Here is a 27,669-nt window from a genome sequence, read left to right on the forward strand (position 1 = left end):
GTATGTAAGACTGTAAATTAGATACTTGATCTTTTTTTGTTTTAAAGATCTAAGTCCTCCAAAAAGCAGACCTGTTTAAGTCTTGTTTGTGCCTAACACCAGTAAAAAAAAAAAATGCACATACCATCCCCCAAAATCCAGACCAGATTTGTGTGTGTGTGCATGTGATCACTCACAATTCTGCAAGCTGTTGTGCAAACACATAACTGTTTTATACACATACTGTGGCACAGCAATATTTTAGCTGGATTTGTGTTGTTTACTACCCATATTCAAATATCAGCAGTCTCATACTGGATACAGTAAACAAACGTTGCTTTTAAAACATAGTATGGGAGAAAATCCAGGAATATGATGTCATCAACAGAGGGATGAGTCTGTTCTGTTCAGGGAGGGGCAGAAAACCAGAAGTTAGACTCATTCATACAACAGAAGGAGCTTGGCTGTTCCTGGAGACGTGTTGCACTTCACTCATTTGTACCTGCTCAGTGGTGAATTTGCAGTCAAGGTATGTGTTTCTGCATCTCTCTAATATGAAAAGTTCTCATTATTTAAATTCAGTATGGTTTGTTGCTTCTTGGAAACCACTTCTTGAATTCTTAATATGTTTCTGGTTCAGTGACAGAAGAACTGATGTAATTAGTGTTCCAGGCACACGAAGGAGAGAAATAATTACTGCTAATGTGATTTTGTAATTTGTCAGGTTTTGCAGAGCTGTAGCATTTACAGAAAAATGGTTTATTTCAAAGTACCGCGCATATGAAAGACACAGGGCTTTTCACCTGCCACAGATACTATCCAGTGTATAGGCTACTGAAGGGTAAGGATCTCTTCTGTCTGGAAGACTTTTCATATCTGTAGTCACACCACGGGCACATATTTTTTCCAGATTGTACCAGAAAGTGCAAGCAGTTAACTTTGTTTCCAGCTGAGAAATTACCTACAAAATAGTAGGGAGAAACCAGAGACAATACGTTTCTGTACATACTGATCGTTTTTTCTGTTTATTATTTTGATTGTAAACTTTGTGGGGCAGGAAGTGTGTATGTGTGTATACCTTACACTGATAACCTGCCTCGTCTGCACTGATTGAATGGCAAAGACTAAGCCTTTAAAGCTTTTTTTTGTGTGTTACAAAGAAGGAAAGTTTTGGATAACCTTTAAGAAACATTATCAGATTCTTTCTAACATCTGTATCCAAATTAAAAATTGCAGTAGGAGCATGATTTATAAGATGCCGATAAAAACAAAGAAAACCTTAGAACTAGGATTGTAATTAGGATCATCTAACAAAAAGAGCAAAGACTGAAATATATGCTATACTTTTAGCTATTCATTTTCCATTACTCAGTATGCTAAGCAGCCATCTTAGAGTAATAATAACAAAATATCCATAAACCCAAAAGAGTTCAAATAGTTTGTCATTCAAATACTTGGTTTAATACACTGCATGTAATCTTACAGATGCCATCTCCTAAGACAAGAGAACATTTTTATCTTGAACAGCTATACATATTTTCTTAAAGAAGCTAGAAGACAGTTAGCTAGGGGAAAAAAAACTATTTTGCAGCAGAGTCTCTAAGACTGAAGTATCAGGATATTGAGTAATATCAGTCATATGATTTTTTATCTTGCCTGCTGTTCTCTGAGAACGTGCAATGATTACGAAAAGAATGAAGAGGAAACTTCTTTGCACTTCAGGATCGTTCATAGACTTCCAAATAAATTTGTCTTGTTTTCAGTGTGAATAGTAAAAACACAAAGAGAAGGGATAGAGGTACCCAAGTTAATAAAGACTTTGGAATAGCCAGAGCAGAGACACCTCCAGAAAATCTTTGTCAGGTTTTCCACTGGGCCCTGTACATGCTAGAACAAGATTAACTGAGTTACTCAGAGTTACCTGAACATTTTGTACCAATAATCCAGCAAAAAACCTACCCTCCCTACTGAGTTAGAGCTTTCTGAAATAAGGATCTCACCATTGCATTGGAACACAGCTTTAAAAAATTCTCACAGCTGTGTAATATTTGAAGTCTTTTCTCAGACAGAAAACAAGAGGAATTTGGGAGAATTTTAGCATTCATTATGAAGACCCTAAAATTCACTCCTTAAGAATAGTCAGTGTTCGACAGACTGTTTTTCATGGAAAGAATGGGGTAAAAAGCTCTTAGAAACCCAAATCCCACTGTTTTCAAAGTCACAGTAGGAAAAAAAAACATATTGCAAGTCTAGGAAAACTCATCAGAAATTAGAGCTTTGTTTTCAAAACAAATTCCCTCCCAGTAACCAAGTCAACAGCAAAAGTACACCTGAACTCATTAGCAATGCTAACCAAAATAAAGTTAAAACCCCTTGAGAATAAATGCCATTTAGCTAAAACCTCCGCTTTTCTTTAGAAGTTTCACATAAGCCAGCCTTGTCCTATTGTCACTCATGGCTTTTCAAAACTCTATCTCCATACCCCATACATTTGAGTTTCCCCTACCTTATCTAAAGGCTTATCTTCCTTCCTTCTTGCGTTTAGCATACTTCAAATTTTCCACACATCAAGCTGAACAGTTATGCTTCTGCCTGGCTGATACGCAACTGTGAACAAACATGGTTTTTAAAGTGGAGACCAATGCTTTCCTCAGCCAGTCCTCCACAACCAGAGTAACTCTGGGTGAACAGACAGCTGATAAAGAATCACACCCTACATTACAGACTTTGGGTGCTGACTCACAAACCCCGCAGCTTGCAGGCAGATGGCTGAACCAGCTTCTCCCCTCAGCTGGGTGCCCCTCTCAGCAAGAACGCTTGACCAGGGATGGAGGGAGGAAAGGGCATCCCTTTCCCATGATAGTCCTGAGGTAGGTAGGCTCAACTGCAATGGGAAAGCACAGAGGAGGAGAACACCACAGAAATACCTTAAATTTGAGCTCTGCAGGCAGCTGTCTTCACACAAAGTTGCACCTGCTAGCCATCACCACAGTGGTGACATATGACTTGCTTAGAAGTAATGCTAGTACACTGGGACTGAGGGACTGTGGTCATGGTCCAACACCCCACTAAGGAGTTAAATATTGGAGAACAGGCACAATGGGATACAAACCAGAAAAAATACAAGAAGCAAAGTTGCCTGCTGAAAGCATGCTGTCTTCAGTCTGATGATAAGCAAGTCCAAAGCATTCAGACATTGTGAAAAAGCTGTTACATCAAATTTCAACAAAAAGTTTCTGGACTCCTGATGTTCCATGGAGTGGTGGATTTAACTTACTTTTGCTGCTGCGCTGTATTTACCTCTCCTAGATGTTAACTCCTCAACTCAATTCAGCAAGGTTGGGCTGGTTTTTGTGATCCCTGCAAAGAAATCTCATCATTCAGGTTTGCAGATCCACTAGTGCTGAGCTTTCCATGATATGGTATGCCATCGTAGTGATAGTGCTGCAAACAAAGGCAGACTTCAGACTATGGCTAATTTGCAGAGAATGGAGCTGTCAGAATGCAGAAATCCGTTATCTGAGATTACAGATGAACTCCACAAAAAAAGAGAGCGAACCATGGTTAGAGGTCTTTTTGATATTAGCAGGATTTATACATGCATGCCCAGAGGCAGAACTGGTCATAGCTGGTTTTCCTCCTGCAGTGTTCCTGCTTTTGCAGAAGGGACTACGCTGCGGGCATGCTCTTTGGGACCTGCACCCCTGTGTCTCTGGAGGTGCTCTGTCTTCTTGCCAGGGCTCTATGATTTCCTATGAGCTGTCTGGCTGACTGAAAAGTCTGCTGCTCTGAAGTGTCATGGGGTACAAAAGAAGGGCAGCAAGTTCCCCTCCAGAAGGGGAGTGTGCCCTTCCCACACTCATGGAGCACAGCAATAACCCAAGCCACTTTCCTGATGTGAAGGGTAAACTGCCTGCAGATATTGGGCAGGCCAGTAAACTGGAAGCGTTTCATCAGGTCCGCCGAGAATTTTTACAAAAAACGACTGTGAAGCCTTCATAACTCAAAGGTGGGACCTGATCCTGGAACAAGTAGGAAGACAGAAATATTGCAGTATACATCACTAGGTTTTAGCTCAGGTCTGCATGTACCGCTCATCTCCTTCTCCAGCACTCTTTCCCTATAACAAGCTATATTCTGCACTGTCTGTATTATGTTTGTCTAGATTATAAGCTCCTTGAGGCAAAGCCTGTCCCTGTGCTTGCATGGCTTTTGCGCATTGATTATCACCGAAGCCTCTGGTCATCAGTATAACACAGACAGTATGGCAATACCTGCAGAGCCGTGCTCCAGGTCCTGCCTGCGAGATTGGGGCAAAGAGCACACCAAGCAAACAACCAGACGAAGGGACATAAAAAGTGATGCAATTAACCACACAGGCTAGATCCTCAGCTGGACTGAATGCTCACAGTGCCATCCACATCGGCAGAGTAATGGCAGTTTATAACAGATGAGGTCTTACAGATCTGTTAGCAGAGATGAGTGATTTGCTCACTGGTTGCCTGCTTACCAATCATGATAGCATAGTCACATCCTTTTTCTGGCTTCTGTTTCCACAGGGAAAGGTCTGTGAAAGGCTTGTTTCCCTAGCTGTGAAATCAGGAGACAAGAAATAAATCTATGCAGTGGGTGTTCCCTTAACTATCACAATAGGTAAACTTTGCTGTGGGACACAAAATACGCTCCAAGTTAAATTTTAGCGCTTGTAACAGTAAGCCCTGAGCTCAATGCTGAACTTCAGCCAATGAATCTTGCAAGCAGTCTAGTGTCATCAAGTTATTTATTATAATGTCTCATCTCAATCTGTGATATCTGAGCTCAAGGATGGGTTTCTTATTTCTCTGTTTCTTTAGGCTGAGTCATCTAAATCAAACTCTCCAGACACTATGTTTCTACTCTGGAGAGCCCTCCCACATACCCCTAGTTCAGGATCCCTCTTTGCCTGCTCCAGACCAGCTCACAGATGGCTGTTCTACTTGGCATCACCCAGAAAGTTTTGCTGTTCCTTTTCCTTCCAGTGCTGGGCACTGGAAACATGCAAACCACTTTCTCCCAGAGTAAACAGCAAAACAGCAGGCAAATGGTTTGTGGCACTAAAAGTGACCAGGAAATGTTTGCTTTGTGGGAATTCTCTCTGCACTCTCTCTGTACACACACATAGACATATATATAAACACACACATATATACACCTATATAGACAAAGAGACAGCTATTTATTAGTGTCTTGTCAGAGGAGTAAAATACATGTTCCTCTGCATAAACATGTTATCCATGCCCATTACTAAGGGACAATCCTACAAGGGGCCTCCACCAGTTCTTTCCTTGTTCCCACATTTTTGCTTGGTACAAAAAGATCAACAAATATTTTCATCAGACATTTCTGATGTGTCCATCTATTAGGATCAGAACTGCTGTGTTTGCTTATTTCTTCTCCTTCATTTGGGTGAGGATATTTTTTTTTTCCTTCTGGTTAATGCCAAAATTTCCAAGTCGTGAGGATCTGGGACTATCCCTAATGGGCAAGCAAACAAGCGAAAGCAGTTATCTTCTCACAAGCCTTCACTTTGTGTAGAGGGTTACACTATGTAAGTCAAGTAATGAAGAAGATGGACTAACCATTTACAAGAACAAGGGTACCAATTTAAAAATTAAGAGCTTTCTAAATGGCTCCCATCTTTTTTTTCTTGGTAACTTACAAGTTCATTTTCAAAGCAATACTATTCCAACCTGGTTAAAGTAGTCATAATGAATCAGACATTAATGCAATTCATGAATGGCTGGGATATTGTTCACAGAAGTATTAATTTATAATATACGTATTTTTTTTAAAACATCATGTACAGGCACGTTGCATAAGACAACTGTGTGCTCTCACCTTCTGCTTACGTCATTCCTCTGAGAAACCTTTTTTTCCATTAAAAGAGTCCTGTATAGCCAAGAAATTCCAGCCAGCTGGCTCAGCAAAAGGGACATTTCCCAGAAGCAGAAGGAAGGAGAAGTAACAAAGTGGAGTCAGTTTTGTGTAGGTGTTTCCTGCAACATTTTGGAAACATTAGTCTTTTTTGCAAATGTAAGAAGACAGCAATTTATTTTCTTCCACAGTAGATGTAGTCTACCAATTGGCATTCGAATCATTATTACAGCTCATAACTGTACAGTATGAGACATCTGGCATTTCATTCTGCTACACTTTGCATCTTGTATCACTATGAACAGGTTTACTGTATAAGTAGTTTCCACTGCACAGTTATGTCTGTTTTAAAAAAAATGCTTGAATGGAACCTATTAATAAGGTTTGACTTAGGATAAATGGACTCTGGTTAAATAACTTTAAAAAATCAAAGAAAAGTTTGACTTTAAATACAAGAATCAATTTCAAATTTTGGACTATTTTGAAGCTAGGTAAAATAAGGATCCAAACTGTGTAAACTATCTAGGTTTTATAACATCTTAAATGAAAATGCCAGATAAAACTCTCATAACTTTGGTATATATCTGACTCAGTCAGGAATCCTTATTCATTGTTTATTTTGGAACCCTTCTCCCTCTTGGGAATTTAAACTCCTCTTTTTCCCTTCTTTCCTTCCTTCCATCCTTCCTTCCTTCCCAGCAGCAGCATTTTGCCTCTGTTTTCCTTAGTAGTTCTCTTCCAGAGCTCACATCTGCTCATTTCTTCTTCACTTGTTCCTGCCCTGACTTCCTGCCACAAGCCTTTTCTGCTGCAGAAAACTGTTGTGTGCAATACAACACGGTGCTTTACGTTCTACAGTGGTTGCAAAAGTGATGGTACACAAGCTCAGAGCTGACATGATTAACTTAAATCAGAACATTTTTCAAAATTGACAAAGCTGGTCAGAAGACAAAATTTCTGTTTCACAGAAAAACTGGGAAAAGCAGAAGGAAGAAGTGAAGTTCCCATCTAGAATTAAGAACCTTGACATTTTTAACAAAAGCAAGTAACCAAAATGCAGAACACATGCACACACAGAGGAGAAATCTGCCTGGGAATGGTTAGCACAGATTAGAAATTTTGAACAGGGCATCCTCCTTCTTAAGCAAGTGCCTGGGGGATAAGCTGTAGTGAGTTGGGCTCTTTCATTCTCTCTTTTTTGGAGCTGATCCACTTTGTAAAGATAATAAACTTTAGTTGGCCAGAGAGAGCATGAATGAATCTGGGTCTCCTGGTAAGCTGTTAGCAGTCAGTATGTCTCCTGCTCTGTTCAAGATCAGAAATAACATCTTTAAATTGGAACAGGCTGCCCAGAGAAGTGGTCGAGTCACCAGCCCTGGAGGTATTTAAAAGATGTGTAGATGTGGTGCTTAGGGACATGGTTTAGTGGTGGACTTGGCAGTGCTGGGTTAATGGTTGGACTTGATGATCTTGAAGGTCCTTTGTCCAACTTAAATGAGTCATGATATGATTCTATAATATGATTCTAAAATATTTTCTGTTAAATTCCCCAAATCTTTTGTGAAAGATCTTTCTTTTAAAATCAGTTTCTCCAGAAACTTTCTGTTTGAATAGTCATTTTAATAGGAAAAGAAAGTTCCCCTCCTCCAACATTTCATAAAATATCTCCTACACAGTTGTAGTAATACATGACTGTGAGGTACCAGAAAGTGTGATCCATTAACTGTTACCACTCTGCAGACAGGAAAAGGTCTCTGATCTTATGTCAGGATGCAGAGCCACCCTGTGACAACCCAACACCATGTGACTGCTCAACCTTTGAAGTATCTTGAGGTTTTTTAGCTTTAGGTACAATAATTCTTTTAAGGGATTATTATATACTAAGGGAATCTGTCTCTCTAAATAAATTGTTACCATGGGGTTTTTTTGTCGACTCTGACATTCTAGAAAGAGCAGATAGGCATACGTTCTTGGTGAACACCAGTGCTCAAAACCCATGTATACAAAGTGCAAAACAAATTGTCTGCACCAGATTCCAGCAAGGCTCTGACATCTCCTGCTGCTAACAAAGGAATGACAATAAATTAACATACAGTTTAATTTCAGAACACTGGCAAAGCATGAAAAGGCAAAAAAAACATCGTCATCCAAACACTGACTGTTATAAATCGGTGCTGTAAATCACACCACTTCTCAGCTGGAGAAGTGTCCTGAACATTCCAGATCTCTCAGTGTTGAAAGCCACATGAATGTTTGTACAATTTAGTTAATCACCAAATCCCTATCAGCATGTAAGGTCTCCGGGGAGACCTTATAACAGCCTTCAGTATCTGAAGGGGGTCTACAGGAAAGCAGGAGAGGGGCTTTTTACAAGGACAAGTAGTGACAGGAAGAGGGGGAATAGTTTTAAACTGAAAGAGGGTAGATTTAGATTAGAAATTAGGAAGAAATTCTTTACTGTGAGACACTGGAACAGGTTGCCCAGAGAAGTTGTGGATGCCCCCTCCCTGGCAGTGTTCACGGCCAGATTGGACGAGGCTTTGAGCAACCTGGTCTAGTGGAAGGTGTCCCTGCCTCTGGCAGGGGCGGTTGGAACTAGATGATCTTTAAGGTCCTTTCCAACCCAAACCATTCTGTGATTCTATGATGTATTTGAATAGTTAGTTCTTCAAATAGAAATATGGTGTATTCCCACTTAAGAATTGTTGTCATTAGAGTTCCCCTGGTTTTTCAGAAGAAAAACAGACTACATTTGGATGTAAATCCAATTTTATCTGCTGTGACTATCGAGGTAATTACAATACAGTCTGAAGTTCACTATAGTTACTCACATACACACCCCATTTCCAATATATGCATCTGGTTTTGAGCTTTCCTCCATGACATACAGACCATGGTGATTTTTAATCACGATCTCTGAAAACTGACCTCTTTCTAACTGCAAATGATTCATGCACTGGCTAAGTCAGGATCAGATACATGAAAATAATATGAAATGACTATCCCAGCTACTCAAGCAACAGCATAGCAGGACATGTTTGACCTAGGAAGGGCAAGGCAAAATGTTTTTCTGAAGTTTATAACTTAAGATGTGAAGCACATTCCGATTAGGCTTCCTGAGAAGGGAACTCACCAGTGCTCACATTGCCACACTCTGCTTTCAGGAGTTCTTAAAAGAGTATGAAATTTTAAAAAACAGAACAAACCTCCACCGATTCTTTTAGTAAAGATAACCTGCTATTTAGACAATGAGTATCATGTCATGCTTGTATTGCCTTCCATGACACAAATCAGTGATGCTGGGGATCATTCACTGAGGTAGCCCATGAGAAAAGCCAGGATTTTCAGGTTGTTGAAGTTTGAGTACATAGTTTGATGTAGCCTTTGAGAAAGGTCTACAGCTGTTGTCAGAGGTTCTAAATTAAACTGAGACCATCTTAAGCAGCCCATGCAGTAGAGGTGCTAACTTGAACAACATGGATAAATATAATCTCCTATCAGTACTACCTGCTTGAAATTAAAGCTGTAATTTCAATTGAACATTATACAGTTAACCATACTTTCTAGCCTATTCTGTTGTCAGAGCCCAACGTGCTGTTTGAAAACTGCATCATTACTCAGTGAAGCCATCCGTATATCCCGTTGGTGGATGGCATTAAGAGAGCACAAGGCACTATTACTAATTTATAGAGAGGACAGATTCTGCCTGTGATGCCCTCTACACTAAGGACTCCTCTGCTTGCACAGAGCCATCAAGTGTTTGGCTCAGCAATAGCAAAAGCAGTAGTGACTGAACCTGTCCAGCTCCTGGTGCAGGTGACAATTTGTAGTCGCAAATATGTTTTGCAGGCATAATATGACAGTTTAGAACATTTTTTATGCTTCTGCAAAATGCAACAAAGCCTTTATCAACTCCGTAGTAAAATAATCAGTTACCTGTATGATAAGAAATCATGAAAACAGGAGCTGTCGAAGAAACAGTTATTAGACTTTGGGTCAGCAACCAGTCAGCCACACAGATTATGAGCTTCCAGCCTTTGCTATTGGAGACAGTCAGGCTTTTCCCAAAAGCCATACTTGTGAAAGCTGGTGGTGAAAATTTGCAGGAAATGCTGCGTTACTGCAAATACCCTTGACAACAATGTAAACATGATAGTGATTCGAGGCACTGAAGATAGCAAATCTCTGCCTTTTTTTCTAAATGACTGCTACAATGTTCTCAAGGTGCTAGAAGCAAAGTGCTTTCAGGGCACAGAGCCAGATCATCTGAAAGGCAAATCTCCCCCTTAAGTATTTAATGCACAAAGGGAGCAATATTGGCAAATACTGTTTGGCCATTAGACCGTCACACTTCGCCTAGTCATGAGAACTTAGAGCTGCTACCCAGGGAAAAGAGCAGTATTTCAATTGCTAAGAGAAAGGAGTGGCTAAACTGAGCTGAAGAGGTCTGGTAGGAACAATGCAACAAACAGCAGAGCTTTAGAGGACATACACGTGCATATCAGTGAGGGAGTCTTAAGAGGAGTTTTGTGTGCTGCTAAACAGTCTTCTGTGCCTCCACTACTGTAAGGAGAACAAAGGAGCATCAGCTACTACATCATCTTGGGGAACAGAAGTGCTTCAGGACTTACAGTTTTTTCCTTTTATTATTCCACCTCTGTTGCTCTATTAATACCGTCCAGTGCTTCCTGCAGGGTATTCCCATTGTTCTCTGTAAAGAAGATATCAAACAATTTATGTCATTGGCATGCTTCATCAGTGCTCTCCTATCTTTCATAGTGAGATCAGTCCTGTAACTATTTAATCAGTCAAACCCAAAGACCAGTTCTGAGCACCTACCGTAGGAGCAATTCCTCCAGCCCACCTCTCAAAAACTGTCATAGGCCAGTTGAAAATTCATGTATTTCTTTTCCAGCTTAGCTGTTTTCGGCAGGTTATTGCAGAAGTTCTGATCTATCTGGGTTTCAGGAAAGGTTGTTTTCTAAAGCAGGAAATTCTTACTTTAACAAAGAAAAATAATCTTGCTGCACAAACTACTCTTGATAACATCACTAGCATTTTATTTCTTTGTCGCTGCAGACACGTTACCTTAGCTATTCACTGGGCTCAAGGTATTGTCTGCCACTTGATAGACGCATTTGTGCTGTTTGATAACATCAGACCTGCCATTTCACATGACATCAGACTCCTGCAATGGATATTAAATGGGTCTCACAACATTAGTACATTAAGCTCTTTGAATTTCACAGTGGTGATGGAGTACAGCAATCCCTTGTCATACAACAAAGAATTCCCATCGTGCCTGCAGTGCTCATGGGAGGGGGTATAACCTCCTTTGACCCTGCTCAAACCTGGTAAATCTACATGTCACATAGTAAAACTCAGGAAGTTTATAGTCTCTTATTTGTCCTCGTACTTCTGTTAAACTGTGCAAGTTTTGATCATTCAGCTCTGTAGACAGACACCATGAGTGCTGCAGGAGGGTTAAGGGAGATGCAAGATTTCAGCATCGTCAAGGACGAGGCTTTACTTGTCAGTGGAAAATGTTCCTTACAGTCACTGCCACCCGACAGGGAGCCCTGTGCGGTTCCTGAGGCCAAAGCATGTTGCTCTCACTCCAAGCAGCCTCCAAGCAGCACTTTTGCTGCTTCTCTCCCTGTACAAATGTGCAGTTAGGCTCAATCCCATCTATCACTATTTGTAAGACAGTGCAACAGAGGAGATATTATCAAGCTAGGCAGTGAGTCCACTAGGCACAGGAATAAATTATGTTAATAGATGATCATTTCACAGAATCACAGAATCACAGAATCATAGAATGTTAGGGATTGGAAAGGACCTCGAAAGATCATCTAGTCCAATCCCCCTGCCGGGGCAGGATTGCCTAGACCATATCACACAGGAACGTGTCCAGGCGGGTTTTGAATGTCTCCAGAGAAGGAGACTCCACAACCTCTCTGGGCAGCCTGTTCCAGTGTTCGGTCACCCTCACCATAAAGAAGTTTTTCCTCATATTTATGTGGAACCTCGTGTGTTCCAGCTTGCACCCATTGCCCCTTGTCCTGTCAAGGGATGTCACTGAGAAGAGCCTGGCTCCATCCTCATGACATTTGCCCTTTACATATTTATAAACATTAATGAGGTCCCCCCTCAGTCTCCTCTTCTCTAAGCTAAAGAGACCCAGCTCCCTCAGCCTCTCCTCATAAGGGAGATGTTCCACTCCCTTAATCATCTTCGTGGCTCTGCGCTGGACTCTCTCTAGCAGTTCCCTGTCCTTCTTGAACTGAGGGGCCCAGAACTGGACACAATATTCCAGATGCGGCCTCACCAGGGCAGAGTAGAGGGGGAGGAGAACCTCTCTCGACCTGCTGACCACACCCCTTCTAATACACCCCAGGATGCCATTGGCCTTCTTGGCCACAAGGGCACACTGCTGGCTCATGGTCATCCTGCTGTCCACTAGGACCCCCAGGTCCCTTTCCCCTACGCTGCTCTCCAACAAGTCTGTCCCCAACTTGTACTGGTACATAGGGTTGTTCTTGCCCAGATGCAGGACTTTACACTTGCCCTTCTTATATTTCATTAAATTTCTCCCTGCCCAACTTTCCAGCCTGTCTAGGTCCCTCTGAATGGCTGCGCAGCCTTCCGTTGTGTCAGCCATTCCTCCCAGTTTTGTGTCATCAGCAAACTTGCTGACAGTGCACTCCATTCCCTCATCCAAGTCATTAATGAATATATTGAATAGAACTGGTTCCAGTACCGACCCTTGAGGGACTCCGCTAGACACAGGCCTCCAACTGGACTCTGTCCCATTGACCACCACTCTCTGGCTTTTTTCCTTCAGCCGGTTCACAATCCACCTCACTACCCGATCATCCAGACCACACCTCCTCAGTTTAGCTGCGAGGATGCTGTGGGAGACAGTGTCAAACGCTTTACTGAAATCGAGATAGACCACATCCACAGCTTTACCACCATCTATCCACCTGGTTACGTCCTCATAAAAGGCTATCATTTCCTCAGCAACAGATCCAATGTTGAGTGCAAATTCTGCAAAGATGAAAAATGTGAGAAAAAAAATCATTCGATCATTGCCCCTGTTGGCAGGAGGCCTTTCAGCTAATGACAGAAACTAGAGAGCTTTGTGAGTCTAAGCAAATGACACCAAGCTTTGGATTTATTTCACCCATACTACAAACCAGGTGTATTGTCCTTCTATGCTTATTTCCACCTAGCAGTAATCTGGGCCCCAGATAGCACTGTCTCCATCACGCACATTTCCCTTCCTCTCCATGTGTCTGACTTGCAAATTTGCAAGGGCCCCTGACCTACATCTTCCTTCTTCATCTCTGCATTTTCCTCAGCATGTCCTCTGTACTTTTGAGAAAGGGAGCCACTCAGCCTGAAAGCTGGGCTGTGTGGCAAACTTAAACGAGTGCATTCAGGGATGTATCCTACCCTGGCATTATTCAAAGTGCCTGCCTAGTGAAGCAGCAGCATTTCTGCTTACGTTATTGCTGTAAACTAGTGCTTGCCCTCAAAGGCACCAAAGAACTTGAGAAAAGGAAGGGAAAATCTTGATGCCATTTGCAGAGTTTGACCCTCTACCCCTTACCTTGTGAAGAATGAAATACAAAACATCATTTTGGACCAAATATGAAGATCAAGTAAACAAAACCCAAAAGAACAGAGGTCAGACATGGCAGCAGATGGACCCTAAGCTCAACGATATGCTCAGAGCTTTCTGAAAGCAAATGCTGTCAACAAAACCCAAGATACCAATGTGCAAAACTAAGCTGACCCAATATCATATGCATGGGAATACACAGAGAACTGATAAGACAGTGTCAGAAGTGTGATAGACACATGTATAGGCATTATGGGGCTCATCCAATCTCTGAAAAAGCAGACATAGTCTGTGAATCTCCTAGTCCAAACCTGAACCCTGGGCATGGCCTGAGTCTTGGACCGTGATGACCAGCCACGGTTCCCATGAAAAAGTTCTCAAGGAAGAACTCCATTGGGTCGACTGTTCTTAATTTCTGCAGTGCTTTTGCAGTCCCACTCCTACTGCAGCTCCCAGATTTCTCGCTCTCCTGACCCTAACCCTAACCTAAATGCTAGTTTTTGGTTGAGCCTTGGACAATGAGAACTCATGGTTAACCTTACCTGTTTTCATATGGGAATGCCAAAAAGTACAGAACAAAATACCCTGCCAGCCTTGCAGAGTGAGTTTGTGGTCGGTTTTCTCCTCTTTGAATATTTTCCTTCTCAGTTGTCAAAACATTTTGAGCAAACACACTACAATACACACAGAGAAAGTATAGATTCAGCTGTGACTTTAGTGCATTTTGTGAGACTAATGTGCCTTGCTGTAACAGAATCACAGAATCACAGAATCAGCCAGGTTGGAAGAGACCGCAGGGATCATCGAGTCCAACCATTGCCCTGACACCACCCTGTGACACTAAGTGCCATGTCCAGTCTTTTCTTAAACACATCCAGAGATGGTGACTCCACCACCTCCCTGGGCAGACCATTCCAATGTCTAATAACCCTTTCTGAAAAGAAATTCTTCCTAATGTCCAACCTGAACCTCCCCTGGCGAAGCTTGAGGCTGTGTCCTCTTGTCCTATCGCTAGTTGCCCAGGAGAAGAGGCCAACTCCCACTTCACTACAACCTCCCTTCAGGTAGTTGAAGACGGCAATAAGGTCACCTCTGAGCCTCCTCTTCTCCAGGCTAAACAACCCCAGCTCCCTCAGCCATTCCTCGTAGGTCAGACCCTCCAGAGCCTTCACCAGCTTGGTTGCCCTCCTCTGGACTCGCTCCAACACCTCAACATCTTTCCTGAAGTGCGGGGCCCACAACTGGACACAGTACTCAAGATGCGGCCTCATCAGTGCCGAGTACAGAGGGACGATCACTTCCCTAGACCGGCTGGCTACACTATTCCTAATAGAGGCCAGGATGCCATTGGCCTTCTTGGCCACCTGGGCACACTGCTGGCTCATGTTTAGCCAGCTGTCGATCAGCACCCCCAGGTCTCTTTCCACCGGGCCGCTTTCTAACCACTCTTCCCCCAGCCTGTAGCGCTTCATGGGGTTGTTGTGGCCAAAGTGTAAGAAAGTTACACTTGGTCAGAAAGTTATCATCTTGGTTCAGGGAGACACAAAGATACTCGAGATTTCTGACACCAGATTCTGGAGCAGAGTTGCATTAAGTCTAAGGGGGCAGGATTGGAGGTCCATGAAGATTAAGCTCCTGGAGAATTAAAGAAGATTAAAGAGACTTGAGAACAACAGCAAGTAATTCAGTATTCACAAGGAGACAGAGAAGGAGTCATGAGATTGACGTTATGAACCTCAAAACAGATATTTTACAAAGATAGAAGAATCAGATTCATATCCCTGCTTCAACAATTATTTAAGTATTTCTACTCTTTTGAAATAGCTTCAGAAAGAGAAATAATCTCAATCAATATTACTCAATAAGCTTATGGCCTCTTAATACACAAGCACGTGGATCACCCGAGTTGCAGTTTTTGTTCCAAGTTAAACAGAATGGAGACTTGGAAATAAGTCTCACACCTGCCCAATGACTACAAAGAGAGGAACAAATTGGCTTATCCTTGATTAGCACTTAGATTTAAGGGCATCATAAACTTCATCCGTTTGTTGACATATATCATGTTGAGAAAGCTGGGAATGGAGAAAAAAATAACTCAGTAAATCAGAACAGCTTAAACTTTCTCAGAGGTGTTTGAACATCAGAAATTGAAGTGTGTGCTGGGAGGTGGAGAAAGGCAGTGATCATGTCTGTTTTCAGAGTAGTTTGATAGTTTATGAATTCATCTTCTTTCTCTGCTCATGAACTACAATGGTAGAAGTTGCTTAACAAGTACAGGAAGTTCTACTGTGTTTACTAATCCATCATGAACAAAAGGGAAGGGAAAAACTGCACAGCATTAACATAATAGAAATCTCCAGGAAAAAAAAAACATTAAACCAGTTATTCAGGTCTAAATTTAACTTGGGGAATTGTTGCTGTGAGCACAACACTATGTACAGGTCTTGTATGTATCAAATTTTAAGTTCTTGATGGCACAGCAGTTACAGACCTCATTTACTTTTATTGCCAAACACTTTCAAATATTAGCAGAAGGTTTGTTGTGAAACAAACAGCTGAGGGATTTACACTCGTATTTCATTCCTTTGTCCAAACTGCACCTTGCTATGATATGCCTCAAAACAACCCTAAAACAGTATTCAAAAGATTTGGCATTTTCTACTATTTATTTTGTTATACCCTTCCCTTTTTAATTTGATGAAGCTTTGATGCGGCCTTTCTCTGCAAGAGGTATGTTCTCACACAGTGTATCAAGAACAGCAGTGCTTTTCTGGGATACTTTCTGAAATCTAGGATCTATGAAATTTTTCTGTACAAGAGGACTTACACGGCTCCAAAGAACAGATAAGTTAACACATGCAACAAAACTGCAACTAAATCTTTATGGCACTTTGATTTAAGAAGTGCCCAATAAGTGTGCCCAAGCTCACCATCTAGCCCTCATGCTCACCACTGACTGGGATCTGATAAATTTTCACAGGGAAAAAGATTTCTGAGAGACTGAATCCACTCACATTTGTAAATTACTCTCAGTAAAATTACTGCTAATGAACAATACAATAATACATGGCATTTATAAATATTACAATAGGAATGATAGATGATCAGAGCTGTATGGCATTACGTTTCTAATTAAATGTGTTTTCCCTCCTCCATACTTCAGAGAAGGAAGAGGAAATGTTTCTACAAGCAAAGTGGTTAATCTAAAAAGTTATTGCTTGCTGCACGTTTCTAGCTTATGTTGCCTTTGAGGCAGTTATAAAAGGTTAAAATAAATATGGATGGGTTTTAAGTCAACTTTGAGGAATACAGAGTTCTCAGGAATTAGGACAGTGTTATGAACATGTAGACTTTAAAAGGTCAGAAAGTCAGCAAAAATTAGTATAGAGAGGCAGGTTTGGTTTTCCCCCCTGTTATTTTGCCCGTAGATAATCCCTTTTGTCAGAAGAAACACAAAACAGTAAAACCAAAAACCTGTTCCTCTAGCTTATCTGCTTTAGCTGTTGCCAAGATAGCACAGAGCTTTACACAGCGTTCCTATTCTCCCAAAAGACAGGAAGCAGAAATTTTCCTTAAAAACTAAGCCAAGGTCCAATACATTTAGCACTACATCAGACTCTTATTCATTTCAAATATGGACCCAAGCCTCCTTTATTGTTTTTTTCAAAAACTTAAAAATCAGAAACTTGTATTGTAACCATTTCTTCTGGAAGAAATCAGCAGCTTCTCTTTTTGAGCTCTTAAAACCTGGGCTGTTTTAACAGACTAATTCCCAGGAGACTCTTTTCCTTATCGTCTTTTGTTATAATTCCATATTTCATTTTGCAGCTATAATGCTGTATTTTATAGTCTCTATAATGCTCTATTAAGCCCAAAGGTTTGCTAGTTTTACAGTGGAGTTATTCCTCCCACCCTCCAATCTTAGCGCTAACATCAAGGGGCAAAGTTGCCCCTGCAGTGTCTGGAGGTGCTTCAGAAACTCCAGGGTACCTTGCTTGGGTCCAGAAGACCACACCTCTCAGAGGTCCCATATCATATACCAACTCCATGCAGACATCCTAGACACCCTGCACTTTCCCAAATGCCCATATTCAAAGCCCTGAATTGCCTCCCAAATTCTGGAGAGGCTGCTTCTCTCCCTCAAAACCACAGAATATTTTTATCTCTTCGGTACACACTGAATACAGCCCCTCAGGATTTATGTCAAAAAGAGAGGCAAAACTCCCCATTGCTATGCCAGACCAAGTTGTCAATGAATGTAGATTTCTGTTTTAATTTCCTGTGCATCCCTTCTGCTCCACTGACTTAATGTCTCTGCAAGATTTCCACTTGGAAAAAAATGTTATGCAAAGTGCCTCATTGCACTTGATCGGGCTTGTGCTCTTTTCACACGTTTCTTTAGCTGATGGCAATAGACAGTATCAGAATTGAGTGGCTTCACCTCCCACCCAGGGGGGAAAATTAGTAGCCTCTTCTTGCCTTAGACTCATTGTTATTGAAATAATTACTTTAACAGTACAACTTTTTTTTCCATTTTGATATAAATGCCTGTAATGATAACTGTAGAGCAATGGTTGTCCTTCCATGGTGTGCTTCAAGTTTACACGCCAAAGGGTGTCTAAAATTTCCACTTTTGAGAGGTAGCTCCTCTGTATCTTTTCTTTATTGCCTTATTTTTCTGACAAATTAAGGATTTGATTTGCATTAAAAATAACTTTTTTTTTTGCAAGGTTGTTTTTGTCCCAGTTAAGTTCCTCAATCTGGTTCAACATGAAGCCTCATGATCTGCCAGGGCAGCTGCAGGGTGGAAAGGGACAGTGAAGGGTGAATGAAGAACAGGAATGTTTAAGCTAACATTGCCACAAAAAGTATCCATTAATCTACAACCTCAAATGTGCTAAAGCCCATTAGAGATTCATTATAAAAAGACTGGAAATTAAAAATTAAAGTCATGGGGTCAGTAAAAGCAGAACATTTAGGAATGTTTCTGACACTTCCTCTATCCTTCCAAAATAATGAATGCCTCCCCAGTAAAACAGAATTAAAAGGATACCCTGAGTAACTTTCAGAGCACATTTGAGAGATGCCACAAGAGCCACATAATGTTACCTTTTGATATTCAGTCAAAGATACAAATAAAACCCCTTCTAATGCCAAAGAGAGGTGTACAAGCAGTCTCACTGGGCTTGGATTAGATGGTAGCAAGAGATTCAGTGCACTGGGGATAGATGACAAAGATGCTTTTTTGTAGTAGTAAAGGTTGAAAGAAGAGCAGATTGAAACAGAAGCTTTGAAAATGAGCCTTGAGGAGAAGATATAGAATTTATAAGGACGATGTCTTACCTGGTTTTTTGTTGATGCTCTATTCCAAAAATAAGAGTCCACCACAGATGATGACCTCAATCTTCCAGCACACCTTTGGGATCTTGCTGAGAAATGCCTCTGCTTATGTGATCCCATCCCATGTGCTTCGGGCCTGCTAGACCTGTAGGTGTGGAGGTAAAGGAGAAAATATTCATTGAGATTGTTTTGTTATAACCTCTTACTAAATAAAAAAATCTGCTTTTCCTTGCAACCGGACATTGTCCTGGAACCAAATCCTCCAAAGCTGTTAAAATGAAACCTGCCTCTCCTTGGCTAGCAAATACCCATCAAATGGTCACAAATGAGGCAGTTTAGGGGAAGTTCTGCAGCCTTTTAGCAGCTTCTTGCATCAATCGGGTTTACACTTGAAACTCCTGAGAAAGCAGAAGCCGTACTTACATAGAGTCATCAGGTCACAGGCTTGCTTGCATGCACTGCACTGAGGAGGACTGCCCTTACCTACGGCAGCTTTTAGACTGCTATTTCTCATTTCATTCAGAGCAGATCTGCCAGGCAGATACCTTTTTTCCTCTTATGCCTCTGACAGCTCCACTGTTGCATTTACTGTAGCTTTTACACTAGCATGAAGAAGCCAGGCTGCCAGACCTACAGGCACCATCAGGGGACACTTGGCTGCCCAAGCTGGGCTCAGAGATGTTCAGAAGCACAAACCCACACAGAAATCCACAGCATCAAGGCAGGCTTGGCTCTGCACAGGAACAGAGATTTAGAGGAGAGGCTGTGGCAGGCCTTGGGTGTTTTTCTATTTCTTTCAGTAGCTGACCTGTCTTCTAAAAAAGCACTATGTCAGAAGAGAGCCAGTGCCCCTCAGCTTTCAGCCACTCACTCAAAACCGTGTTTGTCCTCCCAGCTTTTCCACTCCTCTGTGCCGTTGACACCCGCCTATATATGAAGCTGTATGTGTGTATGGCAAGCCAGATGTATGTATGTATCTGAAAACACTTTTGGCCACTAGTGGCACTTAAAACAAACTAAGTAATTACAAAATACTGTTAAGGATGCTACAGACTGGGTGTCGTATCCAGCCTTCACAAGGCCCATCCCTTGTTAAGAAATCCCTGAAATAAATGGAAAACTAAGCTGCTCTCTAGGCAACCTTCATCATGAATGATCACATATCATAGAAGTCCCCCATTTGGAGTAGAAGACTAGTGGGGCCTTGGGCCTGCTCTGTCCTTTATCCTTGAGGATTAGACTATCTAGGTTAACATCATGACTGTATACCTACACTTTTTAATATTCCACCTTTTGCTGCAGCAAACCACATTATAGGGGTTAACACCATAACAGCCTGAACATTTATCTGTTATAGGCTCCACCTCTTGTTCTTGAGGATTAAATTAGCGAGGTTAATATTATGACAATCTCAGTATATACTGATTACAAATTTCACACACAAATTTCTGCAAAACATGTAACCAGCAAAGTCACAACAGCTTTAACATGTGCATTATAAAATCACTCCTTTGTTCACACAGAGTAGGTTATTGGCATTAACATTGCAATAATCTGAATATTTATTACACATTTCAAAACTTGTCCTTGCAAAATACATAACCCAGACCATCATAACAGTTTAAATTATCCACTATATCTTAGCATACAAGCAAATGTTTAGCATAGTATAATGAAAGATTAACACCACTAGTGGAGGTACTGCTACATGAGTCCAGTAGCTGTACGGCTTCATCCAGATCCAAAACTGGTTGTGAAAAATGTTCACCTGATGCAGCATGAGCATTTCCCCATTTGGGGAGTAAAGCAGTGCACCAATTGGCTTAGCTGTCCCGGAGCTTGCTCACATCCAGTAGCAGCATTAACCGAGCTCTGACAGTTTTTCCCCTGCACTGGCATTCCTTATCTCACAGCTTTTGATCCTTAAAGGTCTTTTTGTCCCACTTCATCATAACCTACTTCTTTTCTTTCAAGAACATCCATAGATCCCAGCATGTACAGCTGGGTTGTACAACATTCCAAGGTTGACCACACTCCTGGACTCTGGATGTTATCCTTGTCTTGCTGATAATCTCACACCCGTCTTCTGGCATGCTCTCCCCGGTAACAGTACATACAGGTCAGTCCTTGATCAGCAGGACATCCCACCAAGTTACCAGGGAATACCAATGAGTGCTAGTGGCTGTTCCCGGTCCTCAGAGCTTTCAGGCCATGGCACTGGTGATCACCACCTTTTTGGAGTCCCTCTCCCCTTGCCTGTAAATACAATCCAACAGTCCAGCAACTACAGTTCCCAGTCCCTCTGCAAGGGTTCTTCATGTGCAGCATTGACAGGATATGGCCATTGCTCAACGTGTCCCTGCATCAGCCAACCCCAAAGCCCTCCTCCCTTGGTCAGGGCAGTGTCTACAAAAAGCACAAGTCTGTCTGCCACCAACACGGGGCAGGTCATGACTGCCTCCCACACAGGGCACCCTACAGCCCTCCACTATCGAAACCTCGACATTTGTGCCCAATGTTATTAGCAAAAAATATTCCAAACAACATGAGACAATAACAGACAATGTTTTTGGTGACTGTCAAGGAGAAGGTCACTAATAGTAGGAGCTGAACTCAAGCAGGAACAAATTCAGACCCCACAGGAGTCCCTCATGATCAGTAATGACAGATTGCTTCAACTGGGCAGCGTTTAAATCAGAACTGTCAGATAAAACCTTTTTGAGGGTCCCAGCTGACACATTAGGCCTGTCATGCATTGCACAGAAAGGATTTGTAGAGAGTGTGTGAGGGGGTCACATTTATTTTCACTGAATTGTGATAAGCTAATGGCAAATAGACATCAATCCCTTTTCTAAGTTGTGGCTGTGTAAATCATAATTTATTCAGTAAACACATACTTTAAATGAGTTTCCTGTGCTATAGAGAACAGCACTGAGCACATCATCTAAACAGGGTTTGTAAATTGATCATTAGCACATATTACCTTGTTCTCTCCCACATTTCTACCAATGCTTTATGGAAGAGCTTGAGCTAAGGACCAAGGAGGCAGGTCACCAGAAGCCACATGTCATGGACTTGGTCTCATCCTAACTAGCCCCTGCATACTGTTCCTAGACCACAACAATGTGATAAAAATAATTTATTTCAAAGTATTCTAGGGTTCTCCCTTCTAAAAAAAAATCTAAAAGAGATTAACTGTAGGAAAATGTCATAAATCAATAGGCAGTTTTTGAGCTGCTATTTGCTGTAAATTAATTCCTGTTTATTGTTTTTCTATTAGTCATATAATGAGGGAAAGGCATAGAAATTGCCAACATAGCCTTTATGACTACTCTCTGAATTACTAATGAACATCTGATCAAATATACGCATACACCCAACCTCAAAGCATAAAATAATGCACTTACAATTCTTTCTGCTGGTTCACAGCCCACTGCTGGCAGAAGAAATAGCTTCTGCTAATTGCATCGCACAACAGAACTCTGTTCTCAGATGACCTTTTGTTGATCACTAGTTTTTCACTTCCTATGTGTTTTTACAGTGTAAAGTGCCAGTGTACACAGAAAGGGAGACTTGAAACTGTTGTTTTCAATTTGTTAGTGGCATCTCTCACAGCCACAGAAGTAGGTCTTCAAGATATTTAAGTGTTTATGAATACCAACACCTTGATGCTACACTTTGCTACAGGGAGATTAATTACAGAGAAGTATGGCTATATCTGAGGTATTATTTAAGACCTCAGAACCTCAAAGATATCAGAAACATCAGGATAAAAATGAGTTGCAGTTAATAGGGGACATAGGAGGTAACACAAAATGTTTCTTTAAATATATCAAAAGTAAGAAGATAATGGAGGAAAGTCCAGTTCAGTTACCAAAAGGAAAAGTGAACCAGCAACTCAGAGAATGATGAAAAATTCAATGACAACTTTGCATTAGTCCTCTCAGAAATTAAGATTTTGATGTGATATTTAATATGATTGATTTGAACAACTGGATTTATGTGAATTAGGAAAGAACAAATTAAAGAATATGTGGAAGTATGCAAAGAATATGTGCAATGTATGCAAAAAGTATGCAGGGTTGTATATAGCCCACCCTGGTGTGGTTCAGGAATTAGGAGAGGAAATCTTTGCTATCAGTTTTTATGTCTGTGAAACCAAGGAGAATGGGGACATTTCAGAAGCCCAGTGAGGGCAAAACACAATACCTGTCTTTAAAAGGCACAGATAGCAGGACCCAGGGATTTACAAACTTGACGATCTCAGTGGAATACTTAGAAAACATGACAGCAAAATATTAAATAATCAGTATATCCACATATGGAGGATAATAAAGAATAACAAAGTGAGAAGGAACTGCCAACATAAACTTGTCAGGAATAAAGTTGTGTCAGACTAATCCAATCTGGCCTAATGGATAAAGCAGAAGCAATAGGTCAGGAATATGTGGGTTTCAGTGAGGCTTTTGATATTGTTCTGTATTCCATTGCACTGAAATATGAACAAATAAAGTGGAAGAAAAATGCACTATAGGTGCAGGTGCTCTGCAATGCCCAGAAGGGCTCAAACCAAAGTAAGATTTCTAACCAAAGTATTTACAACCTACAGTAGTTGCTTGCACCTGGAAGATGAAAAGAGGACATAAACCAGAATATTGGCAATGTTGCATAACATGCACTGCGGTTGGCATTTGCTTTCAGTATAGAACAACTAAATCCATATCCACTAGACCTAAAATCTCCAGATAACCAGTGTCACCAAAAGCTTAGGTCAATGAATGCATGTCTACAACTTGTAATGTTGCATAATAAAGAGTCTCCATCAACCCATTCCCAGATGCTGGTAGAAAACATTCAGAAATCAAAAGGATACCAGTGTCCCAAGATTGAGGTGGTTCTAACAATGACAAGGCTAATGAAGAGGTATGATAGGGATGGAGATATGTTCCTGCAGTTAGATATGGGCTTGAAAAGTTGAGGTTTTGAGAGGATGAACCTGGAGAATGAGAATATTTATGTTGTTACCCAGTTTATGCAAATACCGTCCTTTGCTCAAGTTATGAAGGATTGGAAAAGTGTTGCGGACAATTTGTTTTGTGCTCATTAGTCCATTTTTAAGTTGCTTTGTCTTTCAAGGTTCTCAGTCCCACTTGCCTGTTTTATCCAGTTGACCCATCCTGCCTGACACCTTTGTTATGAATTTTACAGTAGTGTCCTTTGTTACTGCCTTTACTGTACTTAGTAAAATGTGGTCTTCATCTTTGCTTTTGGTTCTCAAGCACTACAATGCTTAATGAAAACTAAGTACACAAAATACGACTACCATTTTTCAATAATTCTGCATACAATAGCCAAATGTCTATAAGCATACCGACATTTATCAACCAACAAATCCAGTAACCAGAGTACAAATGAGAACCTCATCCTTTCAGGAATTACAGATGTGTCCCCTTTTTAATGCCAAGTTATCAGCTGAATCAGAAAAATGTCTTAATTAAAAATACATCTGAAAAGCATTCAATCAAACCATAATATAAACAGTGGTATTTTAAAGACCTGAAAAAATACAAACAGTATTTCTGTTGCCCAGTCCAGAGAATTATATATACAAATCTCAGAAGCCAGTCTTGTATTTGAATAATATCTCAGCATTTGTTATCTCAGGGCACAACAATAAAAACCACAGTTAACATTTTAACATTACTGAGTGAACATTACTCAACTTCTGTTTCGTCTTAGTAACATTTAAGTGCATATTTGACAAATATATATGTATGTGATAAATGTGTTCCCTTACAAAGGTTCAACCGTTTATCTTTTCTGTGACTCGCTTGCAGGAAGAGATCGTAACACAGAGACAGAAATACACACGTGATTCCCATGAGAAGCTGAGAAAGCCTCGCTGCTTGCAAACACTGATCCTTGCTCCTGCAGCTTTCTCAGTGTAAACTAGAGCTGAAAACCAAATGTCTGCTGTGACTGTCATAACATTTGGGAAAAAAGTATGGTGTTGTGTGGAGAGGAAGGACCATTGAATTCCACCCAATTCTTGCTTTACAGGAGAGGGTATGAAATGTTGAGGGACATGCCACAGGACTAGTAGCTTAACAATGAGCAACACGAGACTCACGAGATATATCTGTCCTTTAGGAGACTATGGCTTTCAATACACAAAGATAATAAAAGAAAGTAACGATCAACCTCCTCAAAGAACTAAAAAAGACTTGCTGCAGCTTGTTTCTAGTGCATAAAGGCTGGTAAAGGTTCTCTTCAGTTAACCTGTTGGTTACAATATCTGCTGTTGCTCAGTCCATAGCAGTTTAACCTGTGAAACTCTCCGCAAGCATGCAGGGTGTCTATGAGAAAGCAACCCAGAGAACTGTAAGCCTGTTCAAAGCTGTGCTTTTTAGGACTGTAGGAAAAGCAGAGCCAGCTTTTGTTATTGTGTCTTTTGCAGCGATGAACTAGATGTAGCAACCTCATGTCATCTTTTTCTTTCTCTCTGTACAGAAATGGTTTCCATCACAACTGAAAATGTTACACAATTTTACAACATCGTGGCCACCCAGGAGCTCACAGTCAGTCCGGCAAATTTCCACAATAATTCAGGAGTGCATCAGCTGATTCGATATGAATGTATTAATTCAGATGTATGGAAATGGCTACAGGATTTTCAGCCTGGATTCCTCTGGTTTATATTTGTTCTGGGAGCAATAGAAAATTCCTTTGTCCTCATTGTCCTATGTTTCCACAAGAGTCGCTGCACAGTGGCTGAAATTTACCTAGCAAACATGGCACTTGCTGACTTAATGTTAGTCTGTGCTTTACCTTTCTGGGCCATTAATATTTCTAATGAGTTTCAATGGCCTTTTGGCCTGTTCCTCTGTAAAGCTGTCAACATAATGAGTATCATGAACTTTTATTCTAGCATTTATTTCCTGACACTAGTGAGCATCGACCGCTATCTGGCCTTGGTGAAAACCATGTCTCTTGGACGGATGCGACGAACTGTCTGTGCCAAATGGAATAGCTTTGTAGTCTGGGTGTGTGCATTGCTCATATGTTCACCTGCAATTGTGTTCCGAAATCTACAGTATTACAAAGAATATAACATCACAGCCTGTGTTCTTCTTTACCCAGCCAGCTACTGGGAGCCTGCAAACAACTGCTTGCTGAATATTGTGGGCTTTGTGATCCCACTCTGTGTAATTACCTATTGCACTACACAAATCATCAAAGCCTTACGAAGTAGTGAGCTACAAAAACTCAAGTTAGTCCAGACAGAGAGGAGAGCCACCATGCTGGTCCTTGCTGTGCTCTTGCTGTTCATCATTTGCTGGCTTCCATTCCAGATCAGCACGTTCATTGACACAATCCGTTACCTCACACCCAATTCCAAATGCCTGGAAGAAATCAATGACATAGTGACCCAGGTAGCTACGTACTGTGCCTTTAGCAACAGCTGCCTGAACCCAGTCCTGTATGTAATTGTCGGGAAGCACTTCCAGAAGAAGGCTGTGGAATTCTACAAGGACTTGCTCCCAAAGAGGTGCAGAAAATCACAGTCTGTGCAGATGGACAACTCCCTGGACACTTTAAGAACTTCCATTTCAAGTGAATACTCAAGGAAAAAGTCTCTTTTCCCATTACCAAGATAACAGAATTTGTTCATTACAGAAAAAAAACCTGCTAACATATCAGTCTCCACTAATATCCATCTGCTACTGGTCCATAGAATAAACGTGTGGTAGTATTCATCATTTATGGGAAACCAATAGTTTGATCTTAATGGAAACTCCATACAGAGACCTGCTTCTAATGTTATTGCACGTTTTTCATGATTCAATCCTACTTTTGTAGCATACTTACATTTTCATGGCTGAATAATATTTGATGCATGTATCATTTGAAATGTATGCATTTCTGAGGGGTACATACATGTACATACAGTTCTCTGAATAGAGCCTCAGTATAGAAGCTATTGTCAAGATTGTGCAACTACTTATGGTACCCATACATTTTGTTAGACTAGATTTTTGGCAGCAGGGGCTTGTATTTGAGTAAGTTCTGGTAAATGAATCCTGTAAGACTATTATTCAAATGGATTTTTAGGTGTGGCCATCTTCTGGGCTTTTACTTTCTCTGTTCACTCATCCAAAACTATTTTGATTGTTTGATTGACAATTTGTGCCTTTTTGCAACTGCTCTGCCCCTGCTAGTTACAGGTTTACATGAGCTTGTATGTATGGAAAGTAGCTCAAAAAAGGTAAAGCAGTAGCAGAAGGAAGGCTGCAGCCAGCTGCATGAAGTTAGACAAGTTTTCTTTGTAGCAGGAGGTTCTTTACCCCATCTGCATTGGGGTAAAAGCATTCACTTACTCCTTTTGAGTGAGTGAATGTTATTTACATTCGTACTTACACTTCAGCTCAGAGACTTAGTTTTTAATAACCACAAAGCATAATAAATATTTCTAATGTTATTTAATGGTAACGTAAAAGCTCAGCACAACTGGTATAATCTCACAAGTAGAAGAAACTGAGAATACAAAGGAGAGCATCACCTAACTGCCTTAGAACTAACTGAAGCTAACAGGAGTCTTGAAAGTTCAGAGTATTCAAGAATGGCCTTTTCAGACTCTAATAATACCTACATTTTATTTGTAGAGTTAATCTGAGTGATTTTAATACAAGATAGCTTTTCCCCAATTGGACTGGATTTATGATCTAAGTTGAGTTTACACAGAAGATAAACTCACAGTGTACAGAATTGTCAGTATGCACTTTTACCTCTAGGAACCTTGATCGAAAACT

The 27,669-nt window shown here is 40.9% G+C and overlaps 1 protein-coding gene across 1 annotated transcript; it reads left to right on the top strand.

Annotated features, from left to right (window-relative positions):
• Positions 1–437: 437 nt before the first annotated feature.
• BDKRB2 (bradykinin receptor B2) lies at positions 438–27,223 on the top strand. Its single transcript, XM_068399578.1, has 2 exons — positions 438–508; positions 25,370–27,223. The coding sequence occupies exon 2, from the start codon at positions 25,372–25,374 to the stop codon at positions 26,515–26,517; it is 1,146 nt and encodes a 381-aa protein (XP_068255679.1). The 5' UTR covers positions 438–508; positions 25,370–25,371; the 3' UTR covers positions 26,518–27,223.
• The last annotated feature ends 446 nt before the right edge of the window (positions 27,224–27,669 follow it).

Source organism: Nyctibius grandis, chromosome 4 (genome assembly GCF_013368605.1).
Source record: "Nyctibius grandis isolate bNycGra1 chromosome 4, bNycGra1.pri, whole genome shotgun sequence".
In the NCBI taxonomy this organism is placed as follows: domain Eukaryota; kingdom Metazoa; phylum Chordata; class Aves; order Nyctibiiformes; family Nyctibiidae; genus Nyctibius; species Nyctibius grandis.